Source organism: Platalea leucorodia, assembly GCF_965183815.1.
Source record: "Platalea leucorodia genome assembly, chromosome: 1".
In the NCBI taxonomy this organism is placed as follows: Eukaryota; Metazoa; Chordata; class Aves; order Pelecaniformes; family Threskiornithidae; genus Platalea; species Platalea leucorodia.
In genome coordinates, this window is record NC_138823.1 from 29,709,303 (window position 1) to 29,728,931 (window position 19,629).

Sequence of the window (19,629 nt, forward strand, 5' to 3'; positions counted from 1 at the left end):
TGTGTCAAAGAAGATTAAAAAAAAAAGCAAATGAGATTAAGACACAGTCCGATTGTATCAACATATTAAAGCTGATGTTATGGTCAGATTGTAAGTGATTTCAGAGTATAACTCATCTCAAGAGTCAGACATAGAAGAATGTGATTTTTAATACAGTTCATCTTGCCTTGCTGTATACCACCTAGCACTGCCTGAGAGATCACTAATGCTATGTGTACTGGCAATGTAACTTCGATGTAGTGAATGCTACTTTTTGTGCAAAGGAGCTTTCTCATCATGATAGTTTTCCAGAGATCCAGTTTAAATGTGGTACTTAATATTGGATTTTTGACAAAACCAAGGAGACACTGCATTTTTAGAAGTAGTCTCGACATGTAGTAACCTTAATACTAATTTGTTTGCTAGGATAATTGCAAAAAAATCACATGATATCTATGTATAAACATTACATATCTTCATAGTTTCTGCCACATGTGATGAAGAGATGGAATTCATAGATTCATACCAACATTTGGCATAATCTGGGTTTTTTTCCCTGGATCAGTAAAAAAAAAAATCACGTAAGAGACCCATAAAGCTGTGAACATTGCACTAACTGAGCTTCCACACCAAGTTTAGATGTACAGAAGCTTACTTTATAAAAAATGAAGAGATGTTCAACCTAAAGGGAACTTTATAAGTATCTGAAATATTACAATTCTTTCAGTCTCTTCTCTGCTCTAAAAGCTGATCCTTATGATGTTTTGAGTTTGCATTCCACTTACTAATCCTTGGATCATTCATGTGTTGTTGGGTTTTGCTACCCAGTGTAAGCACTAATAATCACTTGCCTTACTGAATTAATAGAGCAATCAATTCTAACTATTTTAACAGGGGTGCGATACCCAGATGATATATGACATCCTGCTGAGGTTGAAATCCATTGTGTATTTACCTGGTGACTTTGTCTGCAAAAAGGTGAGCATTGTCGTCTCTTAAATAATAATTGTAGTATGTATTTTAGAAAAAGAGTTCAGATATCGGTCAACAGTGTCCTTTAAATAAAATTAATCCTGAGTGAATTAGATGCCATAAAAGTAATTAAGGAACTCTGTGTAATAGTAACAAATCTGCTCTCAAGTTTCAACCTAGAACAAGACAATATGGATTTTATTACTTACATTATCAAACATAAAATTATAGTAATGTGGGAAAGTACTTACTGTAAATACGGCTTATCTAATGATACATCATGAAGTTTTAATATTTAAAATGGAGCAAGCTTAATTTTTTTATACATATATACGTACAACCTAGCCTGCAGATCTCAATCTATGCTGCTTTGCTTGTCCTTCATTTGTGTATTCAGAAACTCTTAAGTGGAATTACCCAAGAATGTAGAAAATACACTGCATCCCATACCGCTCCTTACAGCAGGATCTAATCGGGCTCTACCTTCCCTCGCTGCTCTGAGCCATCTCCAGACTTCCAGCTGAATGCTGTCACACTGTCCCTTAGCAAAGACATCGATCTTCTCAGCATTTTGGCTCAAACATGGCCGTATAGTAACACAGGTAGATAGCTCAGCTTCTGACCAAGTGAACCCAAGTCTCTTTTCAAAAGGCATGTAAACATACTTATAGGCAGCGTTGGATGTAATTAAAGCATGGGGGATGGTGAAGTATCAGTACTGTTACTGTTCTGGCAAGTGACCCACAGTTCATACCACACCCAGAAGTGACCATCAGAACCCCAAACTTGTCTTTAGCAGTTCTGCTCCAGGATTTTCACTGCGGTCCTGCTCCCTCCAAGAGTTAAGCATATGATCCTCTTCCCAGATGCCGAGTTAGTCCCACTGACTCCACAGTGTAGCAAGTTAACATTTGTGAATGCGCTGAAGGATCAGGTGTGTGCCTTCAAAGACCAATCCCAGAATTACTGTCGGCTAGGAGGGGTGGAAGAGTAGTTCGGTGTGTTTGCTTGTATGATGCACAGCATGAAAGGATCTTAGACTGCAGCTGGGACTCTGCCACAACAGAGATAATAAATGACAGTAACAGATTCAAGGTCTTGATCCTGCAGCCAGATGCAAACAGTTCTCAAAAAGGATGGATTACAAGAAGTGGAAGAATCATTTTATTCCAGCTTGATCCAGAGCTAAAAGGCTGCTCACTTGTATAGATCTACTATGTGGCCAACAACCATAGTAATCCCATTAATGCTGTAACATGTAGTAGGGAATAAAACCCTGTTGGAACTACCTCATCCTTGGATGTATGTTGGCCTCATCGTACTTTACCAAGGACGCTCCGACATGCAGGCTTGGAGGCGCAAGGGAAGGGATGGGAAGTGCAAGCCCTGCGTTTTCAATTCTGGCTTTGTTGCTGTTGCCTTTTCACTTTTAAAATGAAATTGCTGCTTTGCCTCAGTTACTCCAGCTGCATGAGTAGAAAAATATTTATTTGCCTGTCTTACTGAGGTGTTCTGGGGACTGTTAAAATCATGTTTGTGAAGTCCATTATATTACTCCAGTTTGCCTGCTTTTTATTGTGTCATGTTTTGAAACCTAGTAGATCATATGAAGGATAATAAATAAACTAATAATCTCTTAAACCATCCAGCGATTACATAAAAGTAGACAAGGTTTTGAATGATTTTTTATTCTTATTTTCCTTTTAAATTAGGTAAGTGATGATTAGAAATAATAACGTAAAAAATGAAGCTTTTTAGACCATAAAGCATAGGCTATTTTTGCACTTCTCTGTTATTAAATATGCTGCTGAAGTACTTTAGTTTCCACCAGAATAGTTGATGGAAATGACTGCTACAATTCTGATTATTATCTCGTCTTCTTTTTCCAAGCTGGCTTAGATGGTCCTACTCCTGTTCAAATATTGTTCTACATCACAATTAGATCTGCCAAAGTCAGTCCTCGCTCTTGTGCTCAGTGCTAGGAAAAGTAGTGCAAACATTTATTTCTCCATAATACCAGTAAACCTGTTTAGGAGACAGTGGAAAGATATTTAAAGAATAGTTTCTGAGATTATTCTAACAAAAAAACACTGCCCTGCTAAAACATGGGATCTCTATGTGTTTGTGTGCCCAGGGAGAGATCGGCAGAGAGATGTACATCATTAAACAGGGTGAAGTTCAAGTCCTTGGAGGCCCTGATGGTACAAAAGTCCTGGTTACACTAAGAGCAGGAGCTGTATTTGGGGAGATCAGGTGGGTCCATCACTAATTTTAACACTTTCTTTAGAACTGGTCAAATAATCAATGGCTGTTTAACTTCTCTGTGGTAAGCATGACAGCTACCATGGGGAGGCTGGAAAGCTGGTAGGATCAACCAAGATGACACTGAGCAAGAAGATACAGGTAAGTGAAGGAAAATGTAAGTGAAACATCAGAGACTAATCTGGCAAGATCCGAGACCAGCGTTTTGGGCAACGTACACAGGGGTATGTACACTATGTATGATTCTTCACTATGAGGGTGGTGAGGCACTGGAGCAGGTTGCCCAGAGAAGCTGTGGATGCCCCATCCCTGGAAGTGTGGAAGGCCAGGTTGGATGGGGCTTTGAGCACCCTGATCTAGTGGGAGGTGTCTCTGCCCATGGCAGGGGGGTTGGAACCAGATGATCTTTAAGATCCCTTCCAACCCAAACCATTCTATGATTCTATGATACACAGACAGATTTCTCCTTCAGCTTTTAAAAGAATTAACACATCTTCCTGTTCTGAGGTCTGCAATACAGCAGGACCAAATGCATTTTATTGCCTGTATAGTGAGACTAGGTGCCTTTACACAGCAGGTGGTAAAAACGATAATTAATTTCCAACAAAGGAGATAAAAAATCTAAAATAGCAAATAAGCCTGTCTCATTTAGGAGCTGAAATAGGAATTAAGTTGCCAAAAATCAGACATCCACATTTGAAAATGTATTTGTTTAAGAGCATACAAAACAAGAAAAAGGCTGACAGACCAGATTTTTGGGTATGAGTTTATCTGGAGGAGAAAATTTTTCTGAGGTGGTTACAAATGTTTTTTATATTCTCCATGTGGTTGCTATGCAAAATCCATTAACTCTTATGGGCCATGTTCCCCAATTAGCCAACCAAGTGCTAGGTTTTAGGCACCACATCCCCTGCTGAGGTTGGCCTGAGGAAAAGTAATAAAATACATGTGCTGCTGCATGTGATAAACTGGATTCTTGATTTCTTCCAGCTGCCTTCCTGTTATTGTTAATCCTCTTGCTGGTAGCTTTAATCTGTCTTTTGAAAAGCAGTAATCAGCTCTGTGCCAGGTTTACATTTATCTTCTACTTGTGTCTCCCTTTGTGGTAGGGGAAACATTCCCATTTATCCAGTGACATGCGTACAGAACTTGCTGAGACCTCAAGTGGAAAACACCTGATATATCCCATAGATACAGACCTTTTTCATTGAGTGGGAAAGTGAAATTATGTCAGCTCTTTGAGAGAAGGTTATTTGAAAGATATTCTCTGTGTGACAATATAATATCTGACCAAAGCCTCAAAACAAAATGCTGTATTGTAAGTTATGTAGAAAGGCTGAGAATGCACTGGTTTTCAGTAAGGGCTGAATAATGAAAAGATAAAAGAAAAAGCTACAGCAGCCCAGATATGTAACACACACATATTTTCAATTATTTATTAGTCTTGCACTTGGAGCGAGGACTTTATTTTTTAAACTGAGAAATGATAATGATTGGTTTTAAAACAAGGAAGGAATTTTCAAACTTTTGATCTAATACCGGTGAGCATTTGTTTCCGTGTGAGAACTACACAACGGCCTTTAAAGATTCATTTCCCAGTAGGTGTTACTCTCCACGTAATTGCCAATATGGCCAGTAAACCCCTCAGCAATGCTATAACCCTACGTTCCCAGTCTTGTTTTATTCATCATTGACCTACTGCGGCAGCATACCAGTTCAGACACATGTAATTTGCATATAAATGACAGGCAGTCATTTACTCGAGGAGAAAATACACAACAACTGGCAGACATCTCCAAAATTGAAGAAAAGCAAAGACATGAAGCACCAAGTGTATCGGTAGAGATTTATCCTCTTCCTTGTCGTGAAGTATTAGAAAATAATAAGTTTGTATAGCGCCTCTCTCTATGTTTTGTCAAGGTCTTCTGAATACTGTATAGAAGAAGAAAATGAAAAAAAATATTCTTTAAAGGATGAAATGTTGCTTCATTTAGCACACCCAGGTTTTCCCCTCAGTATTCATAGCATGGTTATCACCTGATATCAGACTGATTTCCTTCTGATTTCTGATTCAAGATTTGTTTAGAGAAATATGTCAGCTTCATTCCAAGGGGTTTAACTACATGGTTTATAAGACACTTGCTATTTAATTTCATTCTGTTCAAAATGCATGTAAATGGTGCTTAAAAAGTCTCTGTGAGCAAAGGAGTTGAAGAAAACAAAAAATGTTTATTTCAAAAAATTTCCTTGAATTATACTAGAAGGCCAATGCAAGACTAATGTCAAACAAGTCCTTTGCCAATTTCACCCTTGAAAATTTTTACAGAAACAGATTAAGTAATAGCAGTTGCCTTCCAATTAACATCTTACCCTCGTTACTACTTTCCTGCATAGATAATATCAGTTTGGGGAAGCAAAATAATCTCGGAATCAGAGGCAAACAGATTGCTGCCTTAATGAGAGCCTGTCTGCACAGACAATTGAGAAAGAGAGAAATTCAACTATAACACAACACTTCATTAGCCCAGAAAAATTTACACTTTAAGCCAGATGTCCTTGTTCATCCACGTACTGTTATTTCACTAGAAAAAATTTCCTATCAGAAAATGGTAATTCTGGAAAAAATAAAATATTTCTCCATTATGTGTAAATTTTTGACAGTAAGATCTCTAAATGTTTGGTCTCAGCTTCAGCCCTTCAGCTGTTTTGTAACTTTAACTTTTAGTAAAAAAAATCAAAACTAAAGGGAGTATTTAGCTTTGTGAAAGATGACATTTTCCACTTTGGCCCAGGATTTCCCACAAAGTGGCAGCTGCTGCTTTTCAGTGAGCTCTGCCCTTTGGTGTGTGACATCCTGCTCAGAAGCAAGACCCAGACCTATTTCCCTTTCCTGACTTACCAGTTCTCTCCATAAGCACATAGGTGCCGAGCTGAGCCGCCACAACCCTGCAAGTTCAGCTGATACCACACACCATTCCCTGGATCAATTTGCTAATTTAAATGAACAGCAGCTTCCTACAGAGATCAGTTATTAAAAAAAAAAAAAAAAGCTGAGTCATCACTCTGACAACTTTATACCTCTAAATTAAATTTGCTAGCATAAGGATTCAAAAGTTATCATCTCATACTAATATTACAGCATTTCAGGCTAACAACTGGACTAAAAAATATAAGGTAAAAAAAGCAAATTTCTCTATTAATATAGATATTATATTATGAAGAACCATTGCAAGGCAAATGTAGGGGTTTTTTTTTTTAAATTTGGTCTATCATGTAACTCCTAGCACGCTAGCCAAAACAGATTCAACGATGAAGTCCATAACGCTGCCCTTAGTCAAAGCTGATTCTGTTTGAGCAAGGACTGCTTTACCTGTAAAATTCACCTCACATCATCACCATAATGAAAAAGTTGATCTCTTTAGTTCTAGCCTGCCTCAATAAAATGAGCTTTCTGTTAGGAAAGCCTGAAAATGATTGTTCAATGACTTGTTGAGAAGTGATTCATCAGAACTCAAAAGCTGTTTGCAATTTTCTTTAGCTGCTTTTCTTATTGTGCAAATAGTTTTATTCTATCTGAGGAATTGTACAGAATTGTTTAAAAAGAAGACAATATACTGCATTTTCAGCTTGAGTTCATATATTGATTGCTATCTTGGGTTGCAGAAAAACACTGTGTGTGTGTGTGTGTCTATGTGTAAAAATAGCCTTGTACACACAGTTGCAGAGGTCTCATACTATCCTTTATAAATCGAGTATAATATATTATCTGCATTATCTAATATTTATATATGTTCTATAAATATATTTAATAATAAAACCAATATTTATATATCCTTGATTAATATTTTGGATAAGTATTAATTCACATTTTATGGGGTCCAAACTATCCTTTATTAATAACTTTTAAATTTAGAGATTACTAAATATGCTCTAAAAATATTAACTCACTGGGAAATATTTAAGGGATGAATTTTAGGGTAGATCTCCTTGAATACAGTGAGAAAGCAATTTTAGTATTAAAAGCAAAATGCAACTTGTCTTGCTTATCACCACAGTTGAGCAGTGAAGTCTCTTCATTTCATTTGCTTAATGCAAGATGAACAATTTAATTTTTATTTGTACAACTTCTAATTTTTATGTGGATATCCTTCCAATGGCCAACTGCTGCTTCCTAAACTGGTCTAACGCCTTACTTTGAAAACAAAATAGCCTTCTTTTTCTGGCAGACACATTTGTAACTGTCAGCTTGAAAGACCTTCCTAATCCATATCATTCAATTTGCCAACATTCAAATGTGAGATGTGGTATGTGAGAGAACTGAAAACCAGAGTCCCACAGAAGTTATTCACTCAGGAAAATTAGAAGTCTTGGAGAATCATTCATTCATTGTAAATAACTCAATAATAACGGACGTCTGCTGCTCTACTTCTGATGTAAATAATTTTCAACAATAAAATTGAGGAAATGCCAAGTTCACATGAGGACTAAAACAAATGCAGTCCTTGCAGTGGGCGTCTCTCAGGAGAAACGTCTCTACCTAGCAAGACTTTTCACAGTCCTTAGCATCTACATATGCCTGACCAGTAGTGACAATTTGCCTTCCTGAGGCAAGAATATATTTCTAATCCCAACTGCAAAGGGACTTTACAGAACATCAGATAGAGCAGCTGGGTACGTAAGTGAGCTTTACGATGACTAATGGAGAACCACCAGCAAAGAGATTCCTCACTAGGGCAAGTAACAATGTGACTGATGATGTTTATTATTTTCATTCCAGCCTGTTAGCCGCAGGTGGAGGAAATCGAAGGACTGCCAACGTGGTGGCTCATGGTTTTGCCAACCTTTTCATTCTGGACAAGAAAACACTCAATGAAATCTTGGTGCACTATCCTGACTCAGAAAAACTTCTTATGAAGAAAGCAAAGTATGTCCTAATAACAGTTTTTAAATCACATTATTTAGCTGAGGAATGGACAGTTGTGGCTTCTAGACAGATAGGCATTCCTTTCTTGCAAGAGTAACAGATGTAAACACGTTTGTATTTAGAGGTCAGATTTGCCTGGTAGTATCTAGTGGAGGTCATGGTCTTGGCAGGGATTCCAAGGGTTGTGGAACTGTAGAGAGTAGAATGAAGTCCTGAATGTCGTCGCCTTCTCCCTTGTATTTAAGGTAACAAAACAAATAGGAGATTGCATATCAGGACTCCTTATATAATCAAGAAAGAAACTGCAGGACGGATGTCAGTTAAGGAGTAGGTTTTCAAAGATGCAACCAAACACTCGCAATTATTTCTACAGAAATATGCTTCAATGCGCCCACAGACTTGTATGCATTTCCAAAACCTTAAGCAGTAGTTAGGAATGGATTTAAAGTAAGGCCCAACAAGATGGAAGTACACAGATTAGAGAGGTGTGCATTTTGTTCAAAAGGATTCTAAAATGGGATTTCAAACCCAACCTGCTTTTCATCTTGCTTTGGCTGTAGCTTGCTAGGATCACCATTTCCCCACCTTTGAAAGGGCAAAATATTGTCAGATTTTGTCATAAAATTATGACAATATGAGTACCCTGCTACCTTGTAAAAGATCCAAATCCATGAAACAGTTTGTCATTATTAGTATACTTCAGCACTCTTACTGTTCTCAGCTGTTGCCTTGCATTGCTATCAAAGGTTGGAAGGTTACTCCCAGACTTGAAATTCCACCAGAGAAGACTAAACATAGCATAGGAGTGACATTTTGTTTAGGGAATTGCTAGCAGATGGTTACATTCAGCATGTTTCAGCAGCCCTGGCTGTCAAACGACAGTAGCTTGAGAATCATCACATCCCTGAGGAACAAGGAACCTAGACACAGAATGGGCTGATTGCCCAATTTTCAAAACCAGCATCAACAGGTAGAAAGGTGGAACAAATCCACTGACTGATGGTCCCCAGCATTTATCCTTCCTGACTTTTCTCCACCTTCTTTCTAAACAGTTGTACGACCATCGTTACTTGTTATTCCCATCTCTCTGTCCCACACTACCACCTTCTGCTTTCTTGCCCACCCTAATCATATGCTGCCAAGCCATTAAATTCTGCTTCCTCCAGATAGATGGATAATAATCATCCATCCTTCATATCTGCACTCCCATTTGGGCCCAAAGCCCTCCCTAGATACCAGCCTAGATACAGCATTTTAAAGATAGGCAGTACCTGCCCTGTGCTGGAGGCCATGTATTCTGCTCACCTGTCTAGGCATCCACTAATTCTTCCAAAACTCCTGTGCTCTATGTATGGTCAGCCATGTCCCTAGAAAAACTAGGCACCAACAGGAGACTTGTGCATTGTTTTGATAAAGATTGCAGTTATGTTCAGTTTTGGAATCAAGTTATCATTTGCTCTGCCCTGGGAGTTTTACGTTAAGAGTTCTCTGTAGGATTGCATTGGCCATCCCACACCTTTAAAGGGCTCCTTGAAATAAACTCAAAGGAGTTATTCAAGCAAGAAATTTGTTATATTATCACCTGCCTGATTATCACAGTATAGTCTTTACATAATAAACCCATGCAAGCTGCTGAAGCGTACTTTTAAAATTCATTACAAATAAAACTTAAAAAAAGTAAAGTCTTCACTTCTGAAGTTCCCAAAGTTACAAAGTACAAGACGCTGGAGAAAATTATAGTATTATGGGATTTACTGTACTTCAGACTGCAAGTATAGTCCAGGCTCATAAAAAAAAAAAAACTTAAGTGAGGGCTTTTGCAAGGACAGAAAAGTTGCCCTGAAAACTGTACAGTAACCTAATAGAAATTGAAAGCATGGGAACCCTCTGTTTTTCACTGGTTCCATCTATCTTGGAACTGTCATCTAATCTTTAGCCTTGTCACTCATTCTCACTTCTTGTCATTATGGTTGCAAATCCGTACAGCTATGGAAGGTGTGAAAATCTAGTCTGCCACATGATTAGCAGTAATTTTTATATCTTCAGGGTATCTTCTTCTACTGAAGAAGAAGAAAAATAAGTACAGTGTCTTACCTGACCTATGAGAGATGAGCCATGCTGTATTAGAAAACCTGGCTTGTATCAGGAATAGTGTGGCCAGCAGGACCAGGGAGGTGATAGAGCCGCTGTACTCAGCACTGGTGAGGCCGCACCTCTAGTACTGGGTTCAGTTTTGGGCCCCTCACTAGAAGAAAGACATCGAGGTGCTGGAGCGTGTCCAAAGAAGGGCAAGGAAGCTGGTGAAGGGTCTGGAGCACAAGTCTTACGAGGAGTGGCTGAGGGAGCTGGGGTTGTTTAGCCTGGAGAAGAGGAGGCTGAGGGGAGACCTTATTGCTCTCTACAACTACCTGAAAGGAGGTTGTAGCGAGGTGGGGGTCGGTCTCTTCTCCCGAGTAACAAGTGAGAGGATGAGAGGAAAAGGCCTCAAGCTGCGCCAGGGGAAGTTTAGGTTGGATATTAGGCAAAACTTCTTCCCCGAAAGGGTAGTCAGGCACTGGAGCAGGCTCCCCAGGGAAGTGGCTGAGTCCCCATCCCTGGAGGTATTTAAAAGACTGGTAGACATGGTTTAGTGGTGTATTTGTCAGTGTTAGGTTTATAGTTGGACTCAATGATCTTAAGGGTCTTTTCCAACTTAAATGATTCTATGATTCTAACTCCAAATTAGAACAGTAGCCTCCAACTCTACCAGAGCCTAGGGTAAAACCCTTACCCTTTCCAGCTTTGCTTTTGTGACTGGACCCGGGACAAAAAAAAAATTCACTGGAAAAGTTGCCAGATTTTCATCCATGAATGTGACATTTTAGCTTTCCAGAACTTTGCTCGGTTTCACAGCACTGGTGTGTGTTCTCATTTCTTCCTGTCTCCAGGGTGCTGCTGAAGGAGAAGGGGAAACCTGCTCCAGGACCACCAGTGAAACCAGCACTGGGCTTGGCCAGTCTGTTTGGGAAGAAACAGGAAACTCCAAAATTGTTTAAAGCGATGATTGGAGGTGGAGGAAAAGAAGGCCTTGCTAGGCTGCTGCAGCTGAAGAGAGAACGAGACATTCAGGTAATGCCACAGAAAAGAGCGTACATAATTCCAGGTGCTGAAGAAGGAAACAGGAAAGATGGTGGGAGGGCCTGGGCAAACAGAGTAGATGAAAACGTAGCCTTACTGCAATCCACGGCAAAAACTCCCAGTAGCTGAGATATAATCACAGTACCTAATCTCTGTAAACACCAATTCTAAAATTTAGCTCAGATCTTCCTGGACCTGGACTCTGTGCAGAGCAGAGAAAACAAAAGCAAAGAAAAAGCAAGCAAAAAAGCAAGCAAACAAAAATCCTCAAAGAAAGTAAGGATAAAATAGACTTTATAAAGACCCTAAGGGCATCTGATCTTCTAATTTTATGTAAACAACAGTAAATACAGAAATATCCTAACACAGTAATCTGATCCAGCTGACTCAAGCACACGGTGAAGTTTCCAATTAAAAGTCAGATCTTTAGTTGCCACAAATCCTGAAGACAAAATTTAAAGTTTAGCCCACACATCTAAAACTGATTAAATCTCTAATATATTGCACTTATGAGAAAACTGTTATTTTAGTTGATGAAAAATAATTCCCACATTATACTCTGTTCTGAAAAATTTTAATGTTAATAAGAACTAGCTCAGTTCTACATATTTACCCAAAGGTGGCAGAAGTCTTTTCTGTCTTTATAGCTGAACTGGCAGTGGTTTTATTTATTTTTTTAAGTTAAAGAACTTTGACTACAACACTATGATTGGAACAGAAACACTGCTCAATTTCATGTGTATTTGTGAACTTAATAGCAAACAGGCTTGGCCAAGGAACTGGGGCACTGGGCAATATGTCAAGATTTACGTAACACTTTTTCTTTCTATATTCGTGTAAGTACATAAAGGAAGGCAAGACCTAAGGAAGGGCTGTGTGCCCCAAAACGAGCCTGTTTCATCCTGCTGTATTAATAAGAAGCAGATACTACCACTGTCCACAAGCTTTCCCTAGGTTTTATATTGACATTCTGATTCTGAAATTGCATTTTTCATTTAGAAACTGATTTTCAGCACCTAAATACAAATTTACATATGTTGCATACCATTAGTCACAGTATCCATGCTGCGCCTTTCCACTGCATACACAGAAGAGCACTACCTCCTGAATTTCTTCTGCAGCATTGGAAAACATTTAACTTCTTGTTTCTAGGAAACTCAAGCTGAAGCAGAGCATAAGCCTGAAGAAGAGGAGAAGAAACCTGTGGAGCCCGCGGCCTCACCTGCACCCCCTGCACAAAAGGAAGAGCCGAATGCAGACGCTAAGCCTAAACCACCTGCAGTTATGCAGAAAGGAACCTCTAAAGAGTCTCTGATCATTACTATGTCTCCATCCCCCAGAGCAGGAGAAGGAGAGATCCTTAAAGTTGAAGTTAAAGAGAAAAAAAAGAAATAGATGGTGCTTTGGGCTGTGGCCCCATCTGTTGTCTTGCTGAATTCAGAGGGCTAGTGTGACTTTGCTTTTGGGTACAAAAGATTAAAAGTAGAGACTACTGAAGAGAAAAATCTACCCCACCACCTCTTTTTCTTTCCCTCTTCTCCTGAGACAACTGGACAAATTTATATACTTACCTCTTCACCTTGAGCCTGAAGAGAGAACTGCTCATGTAATAGGAATTAGAGCTCAGATTGTATTTCAGGACCACTTGTTTCTTGTTTGATCCATGCTTTCCCTTATCTCTTACTCTGTCTTGTTCCTCCTTCTCCTCTTCCCTCTCCTGTTCATCCTCGCTTTCTTATTGCTGTTCCTGTTGCTCAGTTTGCTCTTAATTTTTGTATGTGTTCTTTTCTATTTTCTTTTCTGGTTTCCCATAGTTATCCTTTTTCTTGTTACTGCCCTACTGTTGCTGAGGTTACTTATGTTTCTTCCAATTCTTCTCTCTCCTCCCCTTATACTTCTCATCAGTGATGGGCTTTTGTAACCAGCGTGGCTCAGTGCAGAAAGCTGTGATGCTCTGTGGTGGCATGTTTTAAGTTGGGACAGCAGGCTACAAAACAAAACCATTGTCAAAAGAGAAAATCACAAAATACACAAAGGGGGAAGCAGATTGCAGAATTATTGCCAGCCTTTTGAAAGCACGAGCATCGGCTCCAGTTGTCTTTGGTGAATAAACATGGCAACGACTTGGATATTTCCCCCCCCACCCCAGGGCTGACCTTTAACTGTGGGCTGCCGATTTACACGTTTGATCTTCTCAAGGCATTGGGCATTAATAACGCTCTCTGAAGAACAACCAGATGATACTGGCTAACTTTTTGAAGAATCTTGCAGTCTAAACTGGCCACTTTCAAAAATAAAGGCTATTTTATAAGAAGCAGGATTTACACTTTCTGGCTCCGTGGTGCATAGTTTCAACCAATGCTCCAGTTGTTCACTTCCACCACAGACCTCGACTGATGGTGCAGAGTGAGCCCCAGGCCTTACCGGGGCAGAGCTACACCGCACCTGTGAACAAAAGTAAATCCTTTACCAGCCCCGCAGCTGGGATGCAGCTTCCCAACGAGGAGCTCCCACGCTGCCAACCTTCTGCATCAACTCATCACAGAAAGGGATGCAATATTAAACAAAAGGCTAAAGCTGTGTCTTAAGCTTAATTATCAATTACTTTTTTCTCTTCCATGCATTTGCATCTCCTCTCTCTACTTATCCACTTTCCGTCCCCACTGGATGAACAGCTCTGGGAACTAAAACCATTATGCAGAGGCCAAGCCAAGAAATCATAACGGCAGGCTTCAGAGCTCCTCAGCTGACCGGCCACCTAAGGCAGGCACCAGGCCAAAATTAAACATTTACTTTGCAAGTTATATATGATCCTATAGGCCATGCATTCTGTAGGCCTGTTCTTTAAAGCCTTTGAACTTCTCTCATCAGAGGCAAAGCTGGCAGCCCAACCAGAACCAGTGGGAGCTTTGCCCAAGGAAAAGCTGGATGACTGAATTCTGTATGTTCTACGTTCCACACATCGTCTGACGTGACCAAAACCCAAACCTCTCTCAAAAAACAAGTTCTGTCACATTAGCAGTGAGGTCAAGGTTCAGCTGCTAAAGATGGGAAGAACCATCTTTATTTGTACGTTACTTGTTATTTGATATGTAAGAAAAAAGGATGTCACAACAGAGGTAGAAAACGCTAAGATGCATCATAAAGAATTATTCATCTATTGCACATCCAGGAACACCTCAATACAACCCCAAAATGAGAAATATTGCAGAACTGCTTCACAAATGAGGCCTTCTGTGAATAATAATGATCTATGAATTCATTACAATATACAGTTCTCACATCTTTTTATTCAGAGAGAGTTGTCAAAACATTATGGAAGGGGGAAAAACACATAAACCCCCATATTTTAACATTTTGATATTAACAAGTAAAGCTTTCTCATTGCAAAAGATCCAGTCCCCTTCTGCCTACACAAATGCTGCCATGTAACTTCAAACATTTTCACTGTTGGCATATTTGAGTTCATCCATCACACGCTGACACATATTACAAAGTAAGGGCTGAGACTGCAGCAGCAAGCATGACACTGCAGCAACAAAGCATCCCACGAGTTGCAGCTTTGCTACAGCTCTTAACAGCTCAGGATTGCAGGAAAACCTGTCAGTTCTGCCTGCAAAATTACCAAGTTATGCACAGCTCCCACGTTCCTTAGATCCAGAATGAAAGACGAGAAATGTCAGTATTTGGAGAAGATCACGGCCACACAGAAGTAACAGCCATCTGGTTTTCTCTGGGTCCAGAGCACAAGTCTTAGGAGGAGCGGCTGAGGGAGCTGGGGTTGTTTAGCCCAGAGAAGAGGAGGCTGAGGGAGGACCTTATTGCTCTCTACAACTACCTGAAAGGAGGCTGTAGCAAGGTGGGGGTCGGTCTCTTCTCCCTAGTAACAAGCGATAGCATGAGAGGAAACGGCCTCAAGCTGCGCCAGGGGAAGTTTAGGTTGGGTATTAGGAAAAACTCTTCACCGAAAGGGCAGTCAGGCACTGGAACAGGCTGCCCAGGGAAGTGGTTGAGTCCCCATCCCTGGAGGTATTTAAAAGAAGGGTAGACGTGGTGCTTAGGGACATGGTTTAGGGGTGGACTTGGCAGTGATAGGTTAACAGTGGGACTTGATGATCTTAAAGGTCTTTTCCAACCTAAATGATTCTATGATACAATGACATCCTACTTTTCTGTTATTGGAGTATTTTCCACTTCCCAGAATTCCTCCATTTTTGGGGGTGGACACAGGCAGGAAGGGTCCAGGAATCCAAGTTGCAACTATTTATAGGGCTTTCACCAGAAGGAAGGACACAAGAAAGGTCAAGACCTGCTCCTTTTGTAAGATGTATTAAACACCTTTCAGGAACTTACTCTAGAGCACTTACAAAATGCAACTTCCAGTGTCAGACCTCACTAAGGTTCTGTATGACATCACACTCTGCTGTAACGCTGTCTCTCTAGTATCTCTCAGTTTCACAATAAAGTATCTCAGACTCGACTACATTTGAGTATCAAGAAACTGAAGGGTGGAGTAGGACAATGTATCTGAAAACTAAAAATAAGCAAATCTCCATGTCTCTCTGCTTAAAAAGTAGATGCTGTTCTGAAAAAGAGATTTGGAAAACCTGGTAATAATTGTATGAAATAAGCATGCATGGGAGAACTCTTACATGGCAAAGAGCATGAAACAGTCACTGCTAACACTGTCCAATTTTAGAATATCTTCTTGCTAAAAGCCTGTACGTGATGGTTTATGAAATATACACTGCACATTCATAACCTGAGTGAAAAAGCATTTTTCCTCTCATCTGATAATACTTGTTATAAATCTGAGCTGTTCAGCCTGTGGAATACTCATCACAGGAACTGCAAAAGCGGCATTGATCATTACACAGAAAATGCTGAACATAAAAGTACAACAGAAGAACAGTATACTGAAATTATATTTTTAATGCATAGGCATTGTAAATCAGTTACCTTCATCAGAACTGAAATACACAGGAAAGTAAAAAATTCTGGTTACGGGTTATTTCTCTGCTGTACATATGTATATATTACGAACATTAAATGGCAAAAAGCATCTGATTATGAAGACTGCTATACATCATTTTCATCACAAGGTGGTGCAAGTGACCTACAAGCACATTCACTTTATAAAACTTTGAGGATATTTTGCTTTGTCACCCTCACACTAATAAGGCATTTTTTACATGTAAAAATAAACAAACAAAAAATGGCAAAACAACAAAATAACTCCCCCCCCCCCCGCCTTGACTCACCATCTGCTGCATTCCTTGACTCAGAATATCGCTTCAGCCTAACTTGGAAGTACCCAAATTTTCCAACAGGCTGTTAGCTGCACACCTCTAAGAGGAGTTATACTGGGGAAATGGTTCTTGTCGCTATCAGGTCTGAAACACTTTTCTTTTACACACAATAGGGCACACTGAGAAGTGTCGTTGATATGCTATTTAATTCCCTAAGCTTGAGGAACACGGGGCGCTTTTCCAATAAGAGATAATGAATTCTCTACTGTAGAAACTCAGAATTTCTGTATAGAATACAGACAAAACGGTTTATGTATTTTATATGCAGCACATATTTAGTATAATAATAGCTATTAACACACTTAAATGCATTTAAATGCATGTCTATGGTAGCTTAAAACAGAATTGGTAACAGAACTCAGATGCAGCATTATATTTTTGGCAGAGAGCTCAGAGGCACTTCAGTAGTATCCCGTACTCCTATCAGCAGTAGCCATCCACATCAATGAAGCTAGACAAAGCATTAATACTGCATCCCGTTATCTCTGTACATGGAGGATGTAGCTGTGAAACAGTTTACTGTTCCAAAATCATACAATATCAATTTGCAGCAGTGTGATTTATGTTCATTATAACTACTTCCTTGATCTTAGTATTTTGTGTTGCATATCTGGCATGACACTTCATTATAATTTATGTATAAAGTAGTTAACATGTTTGCACTACACTGATAAAAAGCCTGTAGATTTTTATATAAACAAACACATGAATTAGATTTAAAAAAAACAAAGAGCTTGGCTTAATATGAAACAAAACCTCTCCCTTAGTATTGCACTACCAAAACTATTTAGGACCCCCTTCCACCAAAGAAAATGGAGTGGAGAACAACATACTCACTTGTGATAACAAGTAAACTGTCTACAAAACATTTGGTATATTTTACAGGTTGTGTAAGACAATCTCAACATATATAATCTTTCATCCATCAATGTTAATGTGAATTCAAATTTTTGACATTATACATGTATGAAAAAAAAAATTAAACCACACAGAGCAGCTCCCACAACTAAAAAAAAGTAACATATAAAGTCTCATACACTATGACCTGGTGCAATCTTGAGTGCCCAAGTATGCTAAATTTAGTATTAATCCATTCTGTTCTTACATGTTGCAGCTAGACCATCCAAAATCAGATCAGCTGGATGTTGAACTCTAAACCACTTCAAATGTGGAACTGCAAAATTAATCTTCAAGATGGGCATTTTGGAAGTGATAAATGAGACCTTTACATCCACTTACGTTACATGCACTGACAGGATCAGAAGAGATCCTCAGCAAGCAGTATGCAACTGGGAGACGAGGAAGCTTCATCTGTTCACTAAGCAAACGGCACATCATTTACACTTGGTGTAAACGGTGAAGAGAAAACTCAAGCCAAGAAAATAAACCAGAAGTTGTTTTCCCTAGAGAAACACAATATGATTATAGGATTAGAGCTTAGAGACTTCCTTATGTCTTCCTACTGGGAGGGAAGATTGGTTTTTTTGCAGGCACTTTTCATTAGTGAGCTCATGAAAAAGAAGCTTGATTCAAAATATGACAAAACCAATACAAATTGGGTAGCACTTTCAAGAACTGTCTTTGCTTGAAAATATGCAGTTATAAATCAAACACTTTTTAACTAAAAGGTGAATTCCCACTTCACAAAAAGCCCTTTAAAGATCAATAGTCGTGACTGTTTTACGGGGAAAAAAAAAAAAAACCAACCAAAACAAACAAAAACCAACCAAAATAAAATCTGGAGTTCCCATTTTCCAGTATGGTACACACTGAAAAACATCTTACAGCCTTCACAATAGTAGCCTCAAATGCCAATGGTATTCTTCTGAGATGATAGAGGTTTACCTTGATTCACCCTAGTTCTTCCTGTACTACCTTAAGACACTTCATATTATGAAAGAATACTTTAATTACTTGTTTGGCTCATGTTCACACAGCCCCGAATCCCAGGTTTTGGCCAAAGGCACTGAAGTGGCAAATGTGAAGTAGGCATGCAAGGAGGGCCTTTACACTCTGTTCTGGCACTTGTCTAATTACGAAACTCCTGTGACAAAATTTTGTTATGGTGGCTTAATAGACACAGAAGCCTGAAGTATTCCAAATTTGTTGAAGTACGTACAAACTTTTATCTGCTTGGTGGGAATATACCCTCTTTTTCATTTCAGAATGGTTTTATGATCACTGAGAAACTGCAGTCCTCAGTGCCGATCCCCACAAAAGTAACTGAACGCTCCCACTGGCCATATTTATCAAACAGGCAGCTGTTCTGCTTCCAGCCGTTCTCCCCCTTCTCTCTGCATATTCAACCTCTTCTTCTCCACTCTTACTTTTCAAAATGAAACGCACCCGTGTAAGCCCTATCTCTCAAATCAACATCAAATATTAACACAATTACAATTTTGGCCCTTAAAAGGCACACTTGGCAAAGTGATTTGCAGGCAAAAGCTAACAGACGTTACCATACAGAGGTGCGTGTATACATGTATACAGAAGTATCTTGAGACCAAAGTCTGTAGTACAGCAAGTAAAGCAAGCGCAAAGTCTCAGCTCCCCTGCTCAGCCCATTCACTTTGCAGCAGGATTCTTAGGAGGTTGCAGTTTGTAGGTGCTGAAGTAGTTCACCACTTGCTGCGGGACTTCTGCGAGGACACACTGCGCCAGAGCTTCTTTTGGAGACTTACAAAAAAAGAACACCAAGTTTCAGTTTCCACTAACTGTTAAAGGAGATCCTAAGATGGGTAATAAGCACCTTCTCTACTAGGCCAAGTTAAAGTCCGACATTTTACAGAGGACTTTACACAGCACCCTGGTGGGACAGACGAAAGCTTCCCTGACGTCTTTACCTTCTCACTCGCATTACCAGGAACCAGCTGGCTGCCTTGTTCCACTGAACTAACAGGAGCTGGGTGCACAAAAGGGCTGCCGTGTCTGAAGATACCTTCTGTCATATGAAGTACACACACACAGCGCAGGCATCGAACTTCAGCCATGTAAACACACTTCCACTGTCTGCTTAAGATGACACTTCAGGGGCTTGTCTAAACATCTGCAATCTCTTGCACCGAG

The 19,629-nt window shown here is 39.6% G+C and overlaps 2 protein-coding genes across 4 annotated transcripts in view; one reads left to right on the forward strand and one right to left on the reverse strand.

Moving 5' to 3' along the window:
* Positions 1–18,300, forward strand: part of CNGB3 (cyclic nucleotide gated channel subunit beta 3) — a gene marked incomplete at its 5' end in the record, with an annotated part of 130,461 nt that extends 112,161 nt beyond the window's left edge. Inside the window, 5 exons of the mRNA XM_082315882.1 lie at positions 874–957; positions 3,086–3,204; positions 7,991–8,137; positions 11,065–11,362; positions 12,407–18,300. Of these exons, the coding sequence (XP_082172008.1) occupies positions 874–957; positions 3,086–3,204; positions 7,991–8,137; positions 11,065–11,362; positions 12,407–12,649 (891 nt within the window). The 3' untranslated portion in view covers positions 12,650–18,300. The remainder of the gene's footprint in view (positions 1–873; positions 958–3,085; positions 3,205–7,990; positions 8,138–11,064; positions 11,363–12,406) is intronic.
* CPNE3 (copine 3) overlaps positions 16,162–19,629 on the reverse strand; it is a 33,047-nt gene continuing 29,579 nt past the window's right edge. For all 3 annotated transcript variants that reach the window (XM_082319914.1, XM_082319913.1, XM_082319915.1), the window contains one exon: positions 16,162–19,239. In XM_082319914.1, the coding sequence (XP_082176040.1) occupies positions 19,129–19,239 (111 nt within the window). In that variant the 3' untranslated portion in view covers positions 16,162–19,128. The remainder of the gene's footprint in view (positions 19,240–19,629) is intronic.